At 36.3% G+C, this 19,872-nt stretch overlaps 2 protein-coding genes across 3 annotated transcripts; one reads left to right on the forward strand and one right to left on the reverse strand.

The window, feature by feature from the left end:
- Positions 1–4,375: 4,375 nt before the first annotated feature.
- Positions 4,376–12,478, reverse strand: LOC126795993 (flavonoid 3',5'-methyltransferase-like). Of its 2 annotated transcripts, none has more exons than XM_050522732.1 (6): positions 12,369–12,478; positions 6,243–6,361; positions 5,991–6,076; positions 5,145–5,289; positions 4,852–4,983; positions 4,376–4,755 (listed from the first exon to the last, which is right to left on the reverse strand). In XM_050522732.1, exons 2-6 carry the CDS (start codon positions 6,303–6,305, stop codon positions 4,465–4,467), a joined length of 717 nt encoding a protein of 238 aa, XP_050378689.1. In that variant the 5' UTR covers positions 6,306–6,361; positions 12,369–12,478; the 3' UTR covers positions 4,376–4,464. The 2 variants fall into 2 exon arrangements, with proteins under 2 accessions (XP_050378689.1, XP_050378688.1); XM_050522731.1 differs by having other exon boundaries at positions 4,376–4,758.
- Positions 8,839–11,181, forward strand: LOC126795994 (nudix hydrolase 23, chloroplastic-like). The gene is made up of 3 exons (XM_050522733.1): positions 8,839–10,052; positions 10,372–10,448; positions 10,624–11,181. The coding sequence occupies exons 1-3, from the start codon at positions 9,927–9,929 to the stop codon at positions 10,739–10,741; spliced, it is 321 nt and encodes a 106-aa protein (XP_050378690.1). The 5' UTR covers positions 8,839–9,926; the 3' UTR covers positions 10,742–11,181.
- Positions 12,479–19,872: the final 7,394 nt, after the last annotated feature.

Here is a 19,872-nt window from a genome sequence, read left to right on the forward strand (position 1 = left end):
TTTGTCACTACTTCTGCTATTAACAGCCACTTATAAAAATCAGATTATCAAACACTCAACTACTTTACTTATCAGCCTCTTATTTTCAGAAATCAACATAAGACAACTTTTTTATAAGCCTGGCTGCACCAAATACAGCCAAAGAAAAGGGTTCTCTAGTTTTGTTTATGCTGTAAAAAAACCAAAAAATAAAAAGGTGCGGCTATTGCCACCGCACAGTCTACTTTGTTCATCCCACGTTCTCTTTCCACCCCAATTATATTTTTTTCATTTCCAAAATACTTTGTTCACCCAATTATAATACATAAATTGCCATTTTTAATAATAATTTGTTCACGCACCATAATGTTTTTTCAATTTTACATTCTCCTCTCACCTTACATAATTTTTCTTTTCAATTCTAATTTGTTCTGCTTGTATTTCAAATTCATTTTTACAATCTCTATTAAGAAAAAAGCTTGCAATTAATTACTACTACTTGTAACTATGTTTTGTAAATAATATATAGAGCCACATACAATAGTTTTCTCCCCTATACATATATGAATGAGCATAATTTAGTTAAGCAAAAAATCTCAACTAAAAAGCAAGTTAGATCACATTAAGTCCAAATCCCAACAAAAAGAACAAGGACACTCTTCAATTTAACAATATTGTCATTGTCTCTTTAGTGGCATGAAATTTCTTGAACTGAAGAAAGATTGAAGATGACTAATCCTAAATAAAAAATTGGGGTTTCCGGGTTTCAATCTTTTTATTATTTTTAGGGTTTAATATGTATATACGTGTATTTTGTAAAATAAACAAAATACAAGTTGTAATTTAATAAGTTGTTTGATCTATTACCGTAATTTTATATCATGGTATTCAAGTATTTCAATAAATTAATTGGTTATGTGGTGAATAAAGTAGAATATGAGATGACAATAGCTGTACCAAAAAACATTGGACTAGTGGCTTAGTGGACCTAAAGTGGGCTGGATCTTCTAAATTCTGGTAATGATCGATCTTCCTCCTTTCTCTTTTTAATACACCTCCACATTTACTAAATACACCCCCGTTGTTGCATGGGTACTATCTACTCCATGTCATATTCCAGTTTGTTTATAATTGTTAAACAAACTTGATTATTTATTGTTAAAGATGTGCACATAAGACGTGTCAAAAGGTGAGTATATGAAAGATTTATCTTTGTTTGAGGTTTAGGACATGTATGTATATTTCTAATATATCATTCCGCCTAAAGGTATAGTATTGTTCACTTTGATTACTGTTTTTTTTTTACGTTTCTGCCATTGGGTTATTGGCTTTTCGGGTTGGATTTTGACAAAACACAAACAAAAGTCGCTGCAGCGCGCGGCCTATGTACCAGTGGATCAAGATCAGCCAGTGAAAGTTCCCTGTTATAATTGATTGGACATATTATTTGTAATTTCTTACAGCAGTTAGCTTATATCTAAGTAATCTAATCAACCATGTACATTACCATTTACCAAAGAGCTGCTTGTATCTAACCGGGTTTAATTATGCACCTAGTCTTATAAATTATACTTGTAACTGGGTTTATATATTATACACTTCTGTAATAAAATGATACATGGATAATAAATCTCGTTGCTGTTTATTATAACATTGTTTCAAGTCTTTTGGTATAGAATTTGTCACGACCCCAAAATTTCGAGTATGAAACTCAAATTTTAAAGTCATGAAAAACTCTAAAACAATCTCAATAATCGAAATCATTTTAATGTCACAGCGGATCATTACTGAATTCATAGTACCACTCAGTCAAAATAATTATTACAAACCAAATTTATAATTCAACATTATATCAAATAGAAATGTAATAATCATCTCAAATCCTCACCACAAGATAGAATAAAACAACTTCAAGTCTTCAAAGTTGTCCGTCGATTTTCGCTAATCGACACATACGGAATTATCTCATACACCATCTTATAGGTGCACCGAGATTGTAAACACAAACCCGGTAAGCTTTGCAGCTCGTATGAGTAAAACAACAATATAACTCGCCTCAAAATATATATGAAAATCCACAAGCATCAATCATAAATGCACTCATGAGTCGTTAGACGGCCCATCTGGTTGTCTAATAATATGAAAATATATGTGCTCATGAAATTGGGCAACCCCTCTGTTTACCCAAATGCATTTATAATACGAATACTCATGAGTGATGGTACACCTTTGTTACCCCTCATGTTAGTATACCGCCGACATTGGGCAACCACTTGCTACCCAATATCCAAAATATAGGTACTCATAAGCCGATAACTCATCTGTTACCTCTCATGCAGTACACCGGCAAACAGACTAGAGCTCTAACTGTATCGTAACTTTCGCCTGGCCAAGGCTAGGTTCCGACATGCCAACACGTCTGAAGACTGGTCCGAAGACAGAAAAACATGTCCAAAGACAAGTCCACAGACCACAACTCAAGTTAAAACCACGTACAAACAATCATCACATGATATTGTACAAATCAAATCGACATGCTCAAATAAATAAACAACACTAAAAGGAACTCATTCGCAAACGGAAATTATGACAGTATATAATATAGTAAACCATATATATGTACCTATTTTACCATTTATACACATACACAATCCACTATATCTTATACATAACATAATTCATTCTTTTTAATTAAGCGTAATCATGAATCTCCACAAGGGTAGATTTGTCACTGTGAGATTTTACTCACCTTATATTCATGAGCGTAAATTCCACGATTCCGAACTCGAATCATTTACTTGTTCTGTCGATCACCTAGAATAGATAAGAAGTGAATTTAGAATCGTTACGTAAAACCTTAAATGCCAAAACAGTAATAATATTTTACTGTTCAGCAATTTCTGGTTTTTACGAAATCACTGTTCACGTGGTTACTATTCATGTATTACTGTACAAAACATATTAATTACGTATTCATGTACGAGTACATACTATTTACGTATTTATGTACGAGTACAAAGTACTTACGTATTTATGTACATTCATGTACTATTCAACCGTATATGCTGATTCATTAAATACTAATTACCGATTTACCCTTAAAAATTACTTTTACAATTATTGTACGTAATTTATATTTACATTTACCGTACGTAAAATAAATTCACATTTACTGTACGTAAATCACTTTTTTAAATTCATCGTACGTACAAATAAATTTTATAAAAATTACTGTTTGAAATCATTGTTCACGCGCCGCCGCATGTGGCGGCGCGTGGTGTACACGCGCCACCTCCGGCGACCGCGCCTCCTCAAAGTGGCAGCGCGTAGAGCTCACGCGCCTCTTGAACCGGCACGCGTGGCTTGCCCGCCGCCACCCAAATCCTCCCCTCTTCTTTCCCTCTTCCTCCTACGGCCTCAGGCCGTCTCTTGGCCACCTCACCTCCCCTCACGCGCTGCCTAAGGCGGCGGTGTTCTCTCCTCCTCCTCCTCCTCCACCAAATCGCCACCAAAAACAACCACAAATCATCACAACCAATCAAATCGACTAACCCTTACCTAATTCAAGCCGTGGAACCACCGGAGAGTCATCGGAAGAGCTTGAGTTTCCGGCGGAGTTGAGTTTGAGCAGCGGCGAGGCGAGACACGAATTCGACCACCGATCTCATCGCAGGTGGCACCGGGGTGAGGAGAGGTGTTGGCGAGCTGGTCTCAGAGCCCTAGTCTCGTCGTCAAGGACGCAGACGGTGGAGAGGATCGCAGGAGAGCTCAAGAAGTCACGCGGCTTCTCGGTAGCGAGGCAAGATGCGACGAGCTCGAGGGTTGCTGCGGTGGGCCGTGCGAAGCTCCTGGGACAAGCGGTGATGGCCACGGCGGCCTGGATCGGGAGATCGCCGGAGGCGATGTAGAGAGAGAGAGAGAGAGAGAGAGAGAGAGAGAGTCGGGGAGGCTGCGGGGAGAGGAGAGAGAGAAAAGAAGATTTCCGAAATTGGAAACCCTAATGCTACATTTTTCCTTTTTATACCCTTTTCCAAAATCGGAAACTAACTTCTGTCATTAATAACTTTCACGTACGACGTCCGATTAGAACGCGTGACGTGTCCACGAACTCGTATCGACGAGTCTACAACTTTCGTGAATGAAGTTTTCGCAAACGAGCAACGGAGTAAAAGTCAATTCTCGCGTCACGGAAACGTAACGTTTTTCTAAATAAGATTTCTGATAACGGTTCTGTTTCCGATTTCCAATGTCGCAAAGCGAACAAACGCGTTTAATAAATTTTACAAACTTAATAAATTCTAAAAATAATCCAATAATTGGTTCCGAAAAATCGGGTTATTACAGAATTAATCAATTGAGAATGGTTTATTAATATGCAGAGACGGTGGTCGTCAACATTAAAGTATACTAGATTTATTCTAATGTTGAGGCTTGCAACATCTTGTTCTAGAGTATACTGGTAGTATTTGTTCGTGATAATTAGTTTCAGCAGAGGCGCCTGCATAAGCTAAGGCCATCCCCAATAGAAACGAAAGCTAGTTCAACACGAGAATCGCCTGCCAGAATGTTGTTGAGCTCAATCAGATGATTTCTTCCTGGCCTTAAAGGTTCCTTCACCATCTCCTCCGGTTCCGCAACCAAACCAAACCACAGTGTGTTATCGTAAGCTATTATCCCACCAACTTTAACCAGCTTCACTAGCAGCTCGTGATAGTTGATGTAGTTTTTCTTGTCCGCATCCACAAATGCAAAATCGAAGCTCCCTTCTTCCTTGCCCTGCTTTGAAGTTTTAAAACCCCAAATCAACAATTGCATGTATTTACGAGAATACTACGTACTTGATCAACCGATGAAGATCGATTACAAACTTACATTGTTGATGAGATCGTTTAGGACTGAGAAGGCATCTGAGTGAAAGAAGTCAATCTTATGCTCCACTCCGGCCTTTTGAATGAACGGCAATCCAACTTCATAGGCTTCTTTATCTGGATCGATTGCAGTTATCTGAAAATGAACTGATGTATCTGTTGGCCGGCCAATAAATCTAAATAACGTACTAATTCATATCTACAAATAATTCTACATGCTGAAGATATATACACACACATATATATATATATATATATATATATATATATGTATAAAAATGTATAAAAATTACGTACTTTGCCATCCGCAGGTAGGGCAAGAGCAGTGGTCAGTAGAGAATATCCCGTGAATACTCCCAACTCCAATGTCTTCTTTGCATTCATAATCTTTAGAAGCACGGAGAGAAGCAACCCTTCATCAACTGGCACATTCATAATACTCCTGCATGTATATATATATACGTACGTGTTTCATGCGCAGTTGTTATTGCCTAGAGTACGTAAATTTGATATATATGTTTCATCTATATGTCGAAACTTATTTTATCACATTAGATATGTACTACCAATACGTAAGACAAGACTGAAATCAATTAAATGCTAATTTTGACTTACATGCGTTAATTTAGAGCTTTTAATTTTGACTTACATAGTTTAGGTTGTTTAGAGCTTTTAATTTCTATCACAAAATTATCCCTAATAGATAAGCTTTCTGACTCTCTCGAAGAAGGGGGGGGGGGGGGGGGGGAAGAGAATCGAACAATATTTTTGTTGAAAATGAGCTCAACATCCTGCATACCAATAAGTCTATCAGACGACGGTAATTGGTTATGTCGTCTAAGGGACTGTCGTGTGAAAACACCTCACACGACATATTTTTTTATTGTGTGAAACGACTTAAGACGACAGAAGATCTGTCGTATGATAATACCAAATTTGGAATATAAGTATTCTACATCTATTATATATATGTCGTGTGTATAACTAAACCAAGATACATATATGTCGTCTAAAAATGTCAACTTATGAATTATCATTCACTATATATCGTTCATATGGAAACACAATGACGGTTAAAAGTCGTCTAACTTCTAGTTATATGTTCTGACCCCCTATTTCACGACATAACGACATATGTCATACCTGAACGGGTATTTCTCGACTGTGGCTTCCCTGAGTTGCTTTAATAGTTCGTTTTCTCTTGGATAACAGCTTGTCTCCAGGATGTACTACATGGCATAAAAAGAAGTTGATTGACTAATCGATTTTCATGAGTTAATGAACTTTTTGCTTTGTGAATATATATACATCATGGGAAAAAGAAATATGTTCAATCAGATGCTAAAATGCAAGGACTGAAAACATGTTGAGGAAGAAATTAAAATAAATTAGTACCTTCAGAAGGCCTGGGCTTTTGAGTATGGTCTTTTCTAAGAATTCTTCCCGGTGAGCAGCCATGATTTGTACAGATCGAACTATCGCAAGAACTATTGATCAACAAATATTAAGAACTCCTTGTAACAAATATCATAAGAAAAAAGAGCAATAGCAGCTGAGAATTCTTGGCACGAATTTCTGTACGTAATCAGTGTGTATATAAGACTAGCTTTCATCAAACTTGCGAGATAACCAATTGCTCGATTTAGAATAAAACTAGATTAAAGAACTTTCATTGTTTAAAGTTTAAACTTTCAGTTGGGCTCTATCTCTAGCTTTCATTGATTCTTCTCTTTAATTTAACCATCTTAGTAAATTACCTTATGATAGAGGGTAGCTGATATCCCTACATGCATGACTCACCTACGTGAACCTTTACGTGTGCTTACTTGTGAAGCAGTTATGTATATATCCATGGCGTACTCAATTGGTAGGCTAGCGCGTTTGGTTTTATTTTGAAGTTTCAACGTTAAAATAGAAGTTAATTACGATCAGATCAACAGCATAATGCTATATATATATATATATATATATATATATATATATATATATATCTTCTTCTTCTTCTTTTTTGTTAAAAACTATATGGGAAATTTTAAATACACTATACTAAATACTTAATACACACCTACTACTCAATACACCGCTCATTTTATTTCTCATTCTAATTTTGTACTAAATACACAACCCAAAATGCCTAAACTATACTTAACTGAAGGTATCTTATAATTTCATATGATTTAAAAAAAACATATAATTAGTATGTACTAAGACATTGAATTTGTAGTGGTCCATAAATATTAATTATTAAGAAATTCTTACATGAAGATGAATTCTCAAACATGAAAAACAGTAAATGAATTCTTCTTATTTGATAAACTTTTACCTATTTTTTCATTTTCATTGTCGATTTTGTTTTTTTTTGTAAATTACCTTATGATAGAGGGTAGCTGATATCCCTACATGCATAACTAACCTACGTGAACCTTTACGTGTGCTTACTTGTGAAGCAGTTATGTAGGGGTGGGCACGGGATGGGATGGGACGAGACGAAGCTCATCCCACGTCACATCCCACTCTTTTGAATCGGGACGGGATCGGGACGGGACGAGGGTTTTTAAGAATGCATCACACTCGGGATTAATCCCGATTGGGACGGGACGGGACAAATCCCACCCTTCTATGAAATTAAATAAAAACCTATATTTTTACTTTTTCATTAACAAAGTAACATTCAATAATGAAATTTTAACAAAAAAATGCATATTATGTTCAAAATATTATAATTTACCATTTCTATATGAGTTGATATAATTTTAGAGTTATTAAGAACATAAATTAGTTTCATTTTGATACAAATATATAAGAATTTTAAAGTTTTTATTAAAGGTGGGACGGGACGGGACGAAGCGGGATAGAAATTATTCGTCTCACGTCCCGTCCCACTATTATAAAAAGGGACGGGATCGGGACGGGACGAACGTTTTTAGACCTCCGTCCTGTCCCGTCCCTATGAATTTCAGGACGGATCGGGACGAGATCGGGATTTCCGTTTTTATGCCCACCCCTACAGTTATGTATCTATCCATGGCATACTCAATTGGTAGGCTAGCGCGTTTGGTTTTATTTTGAAGTTTCAACGTTAAAATAGAAGTAAATTACATCAGATCAACAACATAATGCTATATATCATCTTATTCTTTTTCTTTTTCTTTTTTGTTAAAAACTGTATGAGAAATTTTAAATACACTCCACTAAATACTTAATACACACTCCACTACTCAATACACCACTTATTTTATTTCTCATTCTAATTTTATACTAAATACATAAACCAAAGTGCCTAAAATATCCTTAACTGATGGTATCTTATAATTTCATATGATTTAAAAAAATCATATAATGAGTATGTACTAAGACACACTGAATTTGTAGTGGTTCATAAATATTAATTATTAAGAAATTCTTTCATGAAGATAAATTCTCAAACATGAAAAACAATAAATGAATTCTTCTTATTTGATAAACTTTTACCTATTTTTCATTTTCATCGTCGATTTTGTTTTTTAAAGAAGAAAAACTGCATTAAAATGAGAAATATCATAATGTTTTTAACATATATTACCATGGTTTGACATTCGAACTTGGAAATTATAAATTGTTTAAGAAATAAATAAAGGGATGAATTGATAATCATAATTTTCTATCTGATAAATATAATTTCTTTCTTTTCAGAAACTTACTTAATTTCTAACATTATTAGTTTCTGAATTTTTTTAAGATTGTAATATTTATATTTCTTAATTACGGGCATATTTTGGTAATTTCCCATACCCATGAAATTTGATTTAAAACCTGAAAAGATATGGATGTGTATTACGTAATTAGGTAATTAGGGGTGTATTTAAAATTTCTCAAACTATATATCATCCATTAGGTTTACAAGAAGCAAATCAAACGAATGAAAGAAACTGGTATGCTCGCAATTAAACAAGCTCCTATATGAAGGCACTACTAGAAAGAAAAAAAAAAGGGGACAATTAGTTTAGGGACACATAACCATATGTCCTTATAATTGATCAACTGGGGACAAATTTTGTATATGTCCCTATTGAGAAACTAAAGGCACATTTAAGTGACTTGTGTCCTCATTTCACACATATATATACAGATGGGGGTATGAAATATTAAACTTGGATCCACGCATATACGGCATACCACCTCTCTTCGAAGACTTTGAAGTATATTTAGAATAAGTATTTACTCTCTCTCTCGCACACCTTGGCCACTCACCACTAAAAAACCTAAACTCTCAAATCGCCAATTTGCTCACGGGGTTCTGGTCAAATCCCTCCGCCTTACAAATTGGTCACCAATTCACCAGAACTCTTCCCATCTAGATTTTTGATATGGTTCTCTAAGATCTCAGCGGAAGCTCTCAAATCGATGGAAGAAGGAGGATGAGATGCATCCCCCGGTGTTGGCAGAGAGCGGAGCACAGGCGTGGCCGATGGAGGGCGAACGAACGTAATATTGCATCTATACCTCAATGTTGCTGGTTCTGGTACTTGATACATAGTAAAAATCTTATATAGTAGCCTGGTATTGTTGCAGGAATTAAGGCGTTGGGTAAGTCCCTTGCAACATGTTTATATATCCGTGCTAAAGAGAAGTGGTTTTGATTTGATGACTAATAGTGGATTGGTACCTGGAGTAATTTTGTTTGATTTGGGGGTTTAGGGTTATGATCTTATTGTAGAGGTTTTGATTTATTGTGATTGCGAAGATATTAAGTAGCTGCTTCTGAGGGGTTATTGTATTTGAGTGTCATTTATAGTTGACTTTGTACTTTCTTTTGATTCAATGAAGTGGTGCTTTTGCTTATGTATGGTGATTTACTTATGCAGGCTCTTGACAAGATTATATTTGAGAGCTTGACTGACAAGAGCAAGCTTGAGGCTCAACCAGAACTCTTCATCCACATGATCCTCGACAAGACTAACAACACATTGACCCTTGTTGACAGTGGTATTGGGATGACTAAGGCTGGTAAGTTTCTTTGATATATGCTAAAGAAAAGCTATGATCGAGATCAAAGTCCAATTACAGCATGAGATATAATCCTTTGTTTTGTGTTGGCAGATGGTATTACTGGTGATAAGAAATACTTTCCTGCATATATTTAGGCCCATAATTCATCATGACATTCCAAACAATATACCAATTGACCCACAGAAGATCACGTATGTTGGGTTCACTACATTATCGGTAAGTTCATTGCTATATGCTTTCTTCTCTAATAATCGCTAGATCTGGATTCGCTTTATGCAAGTTTATGGCATTTCTCAGGTTTCATCGGGTGTCTGTTGTGGACCATGGTCTGCTTCCTTCTCCTTGTTTCATAAATGTTAAAATCTAAAAAGAATTTAATTAGAATTCAGATGGAGGGAAAGTTTGTAGCAGTGATGTGAAAAAACTTATGCCAATTTATGTTATGGTCAATATTGCAAGATGTCCTATGCACACTTCAGTAGCTTGTCTTTTATTGAATGTAACATTTTTCTTGATTGTCTGCTCCACTTTATAGGTTGTGGGATGTCTAATTGAGCATGATAACATGGTTCTACTTTGCAAATGGGACATTCAACCATCATATGGTCTCTGGTATGTGTTTTAACGTATAAACTAATTATTTTGCAAGGGCCAACTGATTTAGGCATTTTTGTAATAGGATCTATATCTAAGCAACCTGGGGTATTAGCAATATGTTGTTATAATGTCTGCACCATCTCGTAGTTGAGGTTTATCATAATAGTTATTGATGGTTATTGTCATTTAGGACTCTACCAGCAGGTTACCTAGAAATTGGGGAATCAACTGCAGAAGGAGCAATTAGGGAAACCTGGGAAGAAGCATGCGCTGAAGTTGAAGTTGTATCACCTTTTGCACAAAGGTAACTATGCATTTGTGTTTCTTTGAGCAAACTTACGTAATTTTCTTAGCAAGGCTGAAGAACGGCCAGTTTTCACCAGTTCCAGAATCATTAGAATGCCGATTGTTTGCACTTTGATATACCATTTGAGTCTGTCATTATTATCAATGGTAGTTACTTCAAAATTGGTATGGTTTTCTTTCAAGTGCTGTGATCTACAACATTTTTTCAATTACTAGACATTATTTTCTGTCATAGTGATTGTATTATTTACTATCTTAATATTTTTATTATTTTCTAATGTAGAGTTTGCAATTTAGTCCCTACCCAATAGGAGGGAGCCAAAAGTAATAAAGTAAAGTTAAGCAATGAGGACATATAGCTAAAATGTCCATAGTTGGTGAAATGTATTTGTACATATATATGATATTTGTACTCTACTTGAGAGTATGAAAAATTATGAGACCCACTTATATTTGAGGACACATAGATTAAATGTCTAAGTTAGCAATAGAAACACTAGTAAAAGGCTAAGTGTCCCTATAGCTCAATAAAAACTTATATATGTCCCTATAAATACAAGGAGGACATATAACAATTGTCCCTTCAGCCCTTATTTCTTGTAGTGAGGCCAGTTTGGTTTTTCTACAAACTAATGAAGCTAGATCAACTATTCCTACTATATACTGGTCTAGCACGTCTGCACCTTAGAAGACTCATACAGCTGTATCACTCGATCAAGTAAGAGCTTAATCTCAGTAAACTAGGGTCCTTTTTATACCCTGATTTGAGCGCAAAGGCCGACCCAAGCTCAAACCACCTCTTTGCGTCTAAACTAGGATGAGCAGGTCTCCACGCCTGCAACTCGACCACCATCTGAATTCGAAATTGCCTCTTGGATTCTCTACCGGCCGCCACATATATATGAAATAGACCACACGGCCGGATAATCCACCCCTCAAGACAAGCCCGACCTCATCTGAGGAGCCACCACTATTCAACAAACTGCAGACGCAACCAAGGCGAGCATTGATCCTAGATCTCCGACCGAAACCCGAAAGCCAAATTCCACTGCACCTTGGATATGGTTTGAAACCTTTTTAAACTTTGAAAACATGAATTTGCACTGTAAAACCAGACCAATCTCATTTCTATCCCACCTCCCTATATATCCTTCAGACTCACAGTTCACACCCGGGCCCAGACACCGTCATGACCTCTTACTAAGACTAAATTGTGTTTTCGCCGAAGGCGACCTTCCACCCTCCCTTTCTAGTCTATGGCTCAAAACCGTAGGGGACAGCGACACTATCTTGAAATTGGAGGGTAATAAAATATAGTTTGGTATCTTTACAAATGACAAGCCGGAACTCACACCGCTTCAATCAGACCAACAAAAACCACTAAATCGAAGCGTACGTTCAGTCGTTCATGATCCAAAACTACTCAAACCGAAGCAAATCGCATCACAAATTCACAGTAAATCATCTACACTAATTCGTTCAGATCAAAACACAGTTTTACCCGATTCTCAAACTTTACAGTATCACAGCAAAGTTACAATTCAGCATCCAAAGCAAAAATGAACTCAAAGATACAAAACGAAGACGAAAATTTCCAATTAAGTTGAAGAGAGGATAAGAATTACTCACAAATATTCCGATAATGCAAAAAACGAAGTAGCTGTGATTTTTCAGCTGCAAAAAATTGGGCTCTGGACTGTGAATGTGTGTAGCGAATGAGACTGAGAGAGAGCGCTGTGAGTCTTTGGCTATATATATATAGGCGGGTGAGAGAGACGCTTCTGTCAAGTAATGTAGCACCGACACGACGCACCGATATGATAAATTTATAAAACTTAAATATCTTAACACAGCGTCGACAATTTATATATAAATTATAAAACACAAAAAATAATGTTAAATTATAGTTTTAAGTTCATTTTATTACATAACAATTTAAAATTTTTTTAAGGAAATAAGAAAAAGAAAATGATGGAGTTGAAAAAAAACTTAAGTTTTTTATATTTAATCTTTATTTTTTCTATTTTTTTATCTAAAATAATGACGTGGCGTGTTTCGGAATTATAATGTAGTGTGTCGGTCAAAGTATCGAAAAAGTTAATATTTTCAACACGTCACGTGGCGTGTTGGACACTGTGTCGGAAAGTGTCGGACACTTTGGCACTCCAGCCTTAGAAGTGTCGGTGCTACATACTCAACTGCTTCTTACAGCGGTCAATCATAAGTCCACGATAGTCATTGGAAGAGTATGTGTGTAACGGTGATTGTGAGAGCACGTGTCGAGGTTTTTAGGAAGGTGAGTACTTGGCGCTGTGGAAGATATGCACGTCCCCTCACTGTGAGTTAAGGAAAATTGGAGAGGCGCACGTGGAGCAATTTTTTAGAATTGCCACTCAAGTTAGAAATGTCCATGCGTCTGGGTGGTATAATTTTTTAGAAGTGTTTATTGTTGAATAAGAGGTTATGCAACATGTTAAGCGGCAAGTGAAACAGATTTGACAGGTTCAACCACAATCAACTAGTGAGTATCGTTGAGACATAACCACCTAAATAAACCGTTCCAAGTACAAAATCTAAAGTTGAAATATATAAACCTCAAATAGAATATAGTCTCACTACACACAATCATTTTGTGTTTTGTTTTTTGTTTTTTTTTTCAAAATGATAGAAGTAGCGGGGATATAGAAGTTACTGTATATAACTTATATTCACTATTTTTTTTCTTTTTTATTTACATTTATCATTTTAATAATTACTATTACATCATTCATATATTAAAAGCTTATTTAAATTAACGTATAGTCTATGGTTAATACTGCATTTTCACACAGATTATGGATGACAAAACTTGTTTGTTTTATAAATAGTATAGATAATGTTATACATGGCTTATGATAAAGAGTCTGGTTCAAGGGGCACTATATTTTACATAACTTCTTACACATGTTATGGGTCGATCATTAGATTTAAATACATTCAAAGGTCTAGATTTGATCTCTTGTGTCAACACACCATAATATGATATGGATAGGACGTAGAATTATATTTATCTTTAATGAAACATATAATTAAACTTTTAAACAAAAAAACATAACAATAAATTGTAACACAATCAGGAAAAAAACATCCAATATATAAGAACTGCAACCTTTGCCAAAAACAATAATAACTAAAAAAAAGAATATGACTGCATTTGTGCTTATGAGATGCAGCTTCTCAAGATTCTTCGTTGAAAACAGTTTTATTTTATTTTATATAAAAAATTTAGGTGAGAGCTTGGTTATACTATATCACCATTGTTAGGGCAAAACTACAACTTCAACACTGAATTACTTACAATAGACATGTACTTGTCACACAACCATTAATTTTCGCATGAGAATTTACAGATCGCGAACCAACGAGACATGTTGGAAAACAATTCCATTTGCAATATTGTATAATTGACAAATTGAAATCAAAATGATCGATTCCAAATGATGAGTGTATAATTGATACACGGATGATATCAATTGAGGCATAAAATTGATATGTGGATGATTGCTATGGGGACTTAGGAGGACCAACTGCTTTTGCTCTGTTCTGTAGAAAGGTTCGTACCATTTCTAAATCTGTTATCCCATTTATCCGAGAGGTATTTTAGTTTAATTAATATAGAAACGAGATGCTAGCATATATGAACAGCATGTTCTTTCTCATAGTTGTGACTGCATGCATGGATATGATGTGAGTTTAGAGATATTTTTTTCATTAAATTATATAGAAAATTTGAAAATTCTATAGATATATAGAAATTCTTATTCTCGTTTTTTTTTCACTTTATGTAAATTAAGGAATGCTTCATTGCTCTCATTGCGTTTGAGTTGGATTGCTTGACGGTGGTGAATGCAGTCTGCAACGGAGATGAGGACAACTCTTCCTTCTTAGTTTACTTTCAGCTTTGTTTACTCATGTGTATTGTGATGTCAGTACTGTAGCTCATAAGTTAGCTCAGTTTTTTTTTATACATAAGTAAATTAGCTCAGTTGGTCAGGTCCCCAGCTGACATTGTAGGTCTTCTAACTTGATTTGGTTTCTATAATATTTTGTCCATCCTAAAGGAAAAAAAATTGGTTCACATCAGATTTAGAGAGAAAAAAAAACTGATTTATCTATAAAAATATATATATTATATATATTAATTTACAGTTTTTTGAAGAGTTGTTAGAGATGCTGTTATAAATAGTCATATAAAGAATGCATGCAAAACCTTTTTTTCCGTTACAAAACTAGAAAGATCGATACGCTAGTAAGTCTTCACTCTTTTGAAAAAAAAGGATATATATAGCTATAGGCCTATAGCCTCTCTTTTTGCCAACTAAATTTATGCAATATCTATCTTTGGAGAGTCCCTTTCGCCTTCAATATGTAGGTGGTTGTGAATATGAGCGGAGACTCCCCACCCAATTATGGGAGAATAGATAGGCTGATTACTCCACCAACAAAAAATGTACATTTGGAGAGAGGCAAATTCTTCCATTCATACCACGCTTCGATCGACAGTTCACTTAACATTGATGTGAATCATTAACAACATGGTCATAAAGAGAGACGGGTCCGGGTCATTCTAAAATTGTTGCCATGTGTATTATGATGCCAGTCCTCTAGCTCATAAGTTAGCTAAGTTGGCCGTTTCTGCGTTTGTTTCTTATAGTTATTGGTCACGGTCCCCCTGCTGACATTGTAGGCCTTCTAGCTTGATTTGGTTTCTATAATATTTCGTCCATAAAGAATGGTTCACATCAGATTTAGAGAAAAAAAAACTGATTTATCAATAATATATATATATATATATATATAAATTTATAATTGAAGAGTTGTTAGAGATACTTTTATAAGTCGTATCACAATAGTTGTTGTATCTAATCAAATAAAATAAAGATTAAATTATTTATTTTCGTGTAATTTTTTTTAAACCATCTTCTCTCTTCTCTCTCGAGAAACAACACTGCAGCTTCTCCTCAAGGGTTGTGGTATCGCTGTGTCGACGGCGGGGAAGATCTCTCCACCCCTCCCTTGGCTAAATTTTGGTGGTGCCGACGAGTGGGCTAGCAGCTGGCATCATCTGAATCTGGGTATTTCCTTGCGTCCACTCATTTTCGGTGTCGGTGTTGAGGGTGATACTGAATTGGGTTCTCAAAACCGCCTCTTAGTGGCCGGGATCCCTGATGCTTGCGTCTCTTTGGTATCCAAGATGAAGCAACGACATGGTGGGAGTGGCGCTTCCGTTGGTGGTGGTGGCTCGAGGCATTTGTATGCAAGGACGACCACGCCTTGGGTTTGGATTGGCGGAGTTGGCAGCAGCTCAGCGTCGCTTTTGCATATCAAGTCCAAATCAGATTGGGCTTGGCTTTTTGAATCAATGGCTTCCAGCTCTTCTACCGATATTTCATATGTCAGAGGGCTTTGTTTTTTAGCAGGAGATGTGGTCAGTGGTGGCTATTATGTCGCTAGCAAGAATCGGGTTTCCGAAAATTTTCTACTGGCGGCGGAAGGTGTGATGGCGACAATTGGTCCTCGGCGGATCTTGACCCTCTTATAGTTGAATGTTATTGGGATTTGGGCATGGTTTAAGGCTAAATGGGTCAGCTTTTTGGCTTTTGTTTGCTGGGTGGTGTGGTTTTGGTTCTATTGGGTCTTTAGGACTCAAAATATGGCTTAATTTTGAGTTGGTCATAATGATTAGGAGACTTGGTTGCAACCACTTATTTAATTTTCTAAGTCTTGCTAGGGACTGAAATAATAATGATATAAACGGTATTCAAAATGTAGGTGTATTTGTGGCTTTGTATGCTTAGTTTGTTCTAGACATGTAGAGTCATTTGAACTGGCTCTTATTCGCGCTCTTATGCGTGAGTTATCTTTGTACAATAAAATCTTATTGATTTTGTACTAAAAAAAAGAAAAAGAAAAAGATGCTCTTATAAATAGTCATATAAAGAATGCATGCAAAACCTTTTCTTTGGTTACAAAACTAGAAAGATCGATACGCTAGTAAATCTTCACTTCTTTGAAAGAAAAAAATATATATATATAGCTATAGGCCTATAACCCCTCTTTTTGCCAACTAAATTTATGCAATATCTATCTTTGTTAGACTCAAAGTCTCAATCTATGTGACCTATATGAGAGGAGAGTCCATTTCGCCTTCAATACGTAGATGATTGTGAATATGAGCGGAGACTCCCCACCTAAATATGGGAGAATAGATAGGTTGATTACTCCACCAACAAAAGAACAAAAAAATTACATTTGGAGAGAGGAAAATTCTTCCGTTCATATCAGGCTTCGATCGATAGTTCACTTAACATTGATGTGAATCGTTAATGACGTGGTCATCAAGAGAGACGAGTCCGGTTATGAAACTAAAAAAACTAATGGGGAGAGCCATCTATCAGTCTCTATATAAACAAGTCATACTAAAATTGTTGCTAAAAGTGTGAATATAGAACATCGGCCAGAATTAAAGAAACAGAGAAACTTCCTTTAAAATAAAAACAGAGAAACTTGTTAAAAGAAAGTCGCACCATAGAGTCGTATAGAGTACCTCAACACTCGGAATATGAAAGAGAATTCATTATAGAAACCCAACCCTACATAAATGAATTCTATCCTCGTCACTATTGAAAGCAACGTAACTCTGATCCACTACTGAAATATCCTGATCTTATAAGCCGCTGGAATTGTTACACCATCCGACACATCATAAATAGTAGAATAGCTGCAAATCTGGAGTAATCGGTCTGTGTATTTAATGGAGCTGCATTATTACTTGACCTATTGTATGTAGTTTTCATCGATCATAACGTGGTAGCTTGCATTGTTATACTCGTACACATTCTCTAGTTTGGATCGAAAATCTGATCAATAAGGCAGGCATAACATTTGCTACTCTATAGATCTAAAATTATACCATAGTTCTATGTAATTTTTTTTTTTTGAGAAATAGATCTATATAATTGACAGGCATAACATTTACTACTCTAGCGAAGGCAAAGGCGTCAATTGCAAGCAGAAGAAAACCTCTCCAGTACCTAATCGAAAAAAAAAAACATTGGAGAAGGTGAGTTTTAGTTTAAAAAAAAAAGAGGTTTGGGGTTTGTTGCCGTAGACGAATACGGAGGAGGTTGACGACGTTTGTTGCCGTAATTAAGCTACGGCTGCAAAGGTGAAATTCCAATCATAAAGTATTGTCATGAAAAATCGTAGTTGATTGTCAAATTTTATTGGTTATGTTAACTATTTGGTGCGAGGTGATTAGTTAGTTTCATTAGGATTCTTGGATATGGTTAACAATTGCAACATTTACATTTTTTTTTGGGTAAGATTTTAGCTCATCTATGGTTTACAAATTTGACAGTTGAAAAAGAGCTTTTCCAGTTGTGAAATCAATGTATGAGAAGCAACAGTAGTATTTTGCATCTAGTTTGGCTAACATGTTAGGGAGATTATACTGACAAATAGATGCAACCCTCCAGAGCAGATTATATTTGCCCTCCAGAGCAGATTATACAAATAAAGAACATTGGACCATTTGTAATTCATTTAGATTTCTGATAATGGTTAACTAGAGTTATGGTCCATTGGAGACTTATGTTGACATGATGGAGGAATCATGTGTTAGCGTGAGTAATAGAGCCAATTAGGACGTGATTTAAGGGGAGCCAATTAGGAAGTGATTTGTGATAGCTGTATTCTTGTTAGTTTATTTATAGAACATTTCAGTGTAAGAATTAATCATCCTATATAAACATTCAGTCTATTCTACTTGGCATCATAGCCAATTTTTCATCCTATGTTTTTCTAGGTTTGTGTTTTTGGCAACCTGCAGCAGCGTAGTCACCTGCGGATCACACGACCCGACAGTGGTTTTGCAGAGTCTATTCTACTCAGACATGATGTGTTCGTCATCCATAGTACCAGAAACATGGATGAGAGCAGCTGCTTGTGCATCCTGTTTGATTCTAAGCTCAGCTGCTTGGTGAAATCCTTCAAGGAACTGGGAACCTCGTATTGAGAATCAATGTCTATGGGATAGTCATTGACATCTTTCATATAAAAGCGAGTTATGGCTGGTGTCGCTCTCGATCTTCTAACGACGGCTCAACCTCAACAGCTTTTTCTTCTCCCGGCCGAGTTCCCAGTTCGCCGGCGTCCAACTGAGTTTCAAGATCGCCGACGTTCGTCTGGTTTGGCGTCCCTCTTCTACCGGTCGTGTCGTCCTCCTTGTAGATCTGCGCGTCTCTCTCCGGTGATTCCATCAGCCCGACCCGGTTCTGTGTTATTTTTGGTTCGTCAGTGCACATTCACCGACAGTGCAAGTACACCAGAGGCAGTGCACGTTCACCGACAGTGCAAGTGCACCCAAGACAGGTTCATTTCAGTTTTTTATTTCCGCTGCATAACTACTGATTTGTTGATTGTTTTACAATGGGTTCTGGAAAAGAAGAAGAAAGTTCTCAGGTCACTGATGTTCATAAACTTGAAGTATCTGTCAAGAATTCTGAAAGTAGTTCCTTCAGGGGAGCCAAACTCAATAGGACCAATTTCCGTAAATGAAGAGAATTATGGCAGCTCATCTTCGAGGAATGCACAAGATGGGGCATGTCACCGGAGTAACTAAGGCTCGTAGTGCAAATGATATTGTTGCCTACACTAAGTGGGAGGATGATGATGGTCTTGTAATGTCAGTCTTATCGAAAGCTAAGAATGAAGAGATAGTTGATCTGGTGGAGGCATGTGACACTGCGCAGACAATATGGAAGACACTGGAAGATTTATATACTAATGACTCTGATTTCATAAAGGTTCATGAGTTAATATGCACAGCTTTGGCGATGCAACAAGATGGGCAACCGGTGGCGCAATATTTCACCAAACTGAAAAATATTTGGGCTGAGATTGATGTGAAACGTCCTTGCATGATCAAGAATTAGGAGGATACTGTTTGGTACCAACAAGAGAAGGAGCATGAGCGAGTTCACCATTTCGTGAAAGGTCTTGATGCAAAGCATAACAGTGTGAAAGGAGAATTGCTCAGAAAAACCGAACCCCCGAGCCTAATCACAGCTTTCACATATATCTGTAAGGATGA

This window comes from Argentina anserina, chromosome 5 (genome assembly GCF_933775445.1).
Source record: "Argentina anserina chromosome 5, drPotAnse1.1, whole genome shotgun sequence".
Taxonomy (NCBI): domain Eukaryota; kingdom Viridiplantae; phylum Streptophyta; class Magnoliopsida; order Rosales; family Rosaceae; genus Argentina; species Argentina anserina.

Excerpts from the sequence above, each read along its gene's own strand:
- LOC126795994 (XM_050522733.1), top strand. The coding sequence starts at position 9,927 with ATGGTATTACTGGTGATAAGAAATACTTTCCTGCATATATTTAGGCCC. Across the intron at positions 10,053-10,371 it reads TTGGGTTCACTACATTATCG|GTTGTGGGATGTCTAATTGA; the intron begins GTAAGTTCATTG and ends TCCACTTTATAG. Across the intron at positions 10,449-10,623 it reads CAACCATCATATGGTCTCTG|GACTCTACCAGCAGGTTACC; the intron begins GTATGTGTTTTA and ends ATTGTCATTTAG.
- LOC126795993 (XM_050522731.1), bottom strand. The coding sequence starts at position 6,305 with ATGGCTGCTCACCGGGAAGAATTCTTAGAAAAGACCATACTCAAAAGC. Across the intron at positions 5,290-5,990 it reads GTCGAGAAATACCCGTTCAG|GAGTATTATGAATGTGCCAG; the intron begins GTATGACATATG and ends ATATACATGCAG. Across the intron at positions 4,759-4,851 it reads TAAACGATCTCATCAACAAT|CAGGGCAAGGAAGAAGGGAG; the intron begins GTAAGTTTGTAA and ends AAAACTTCAAAG.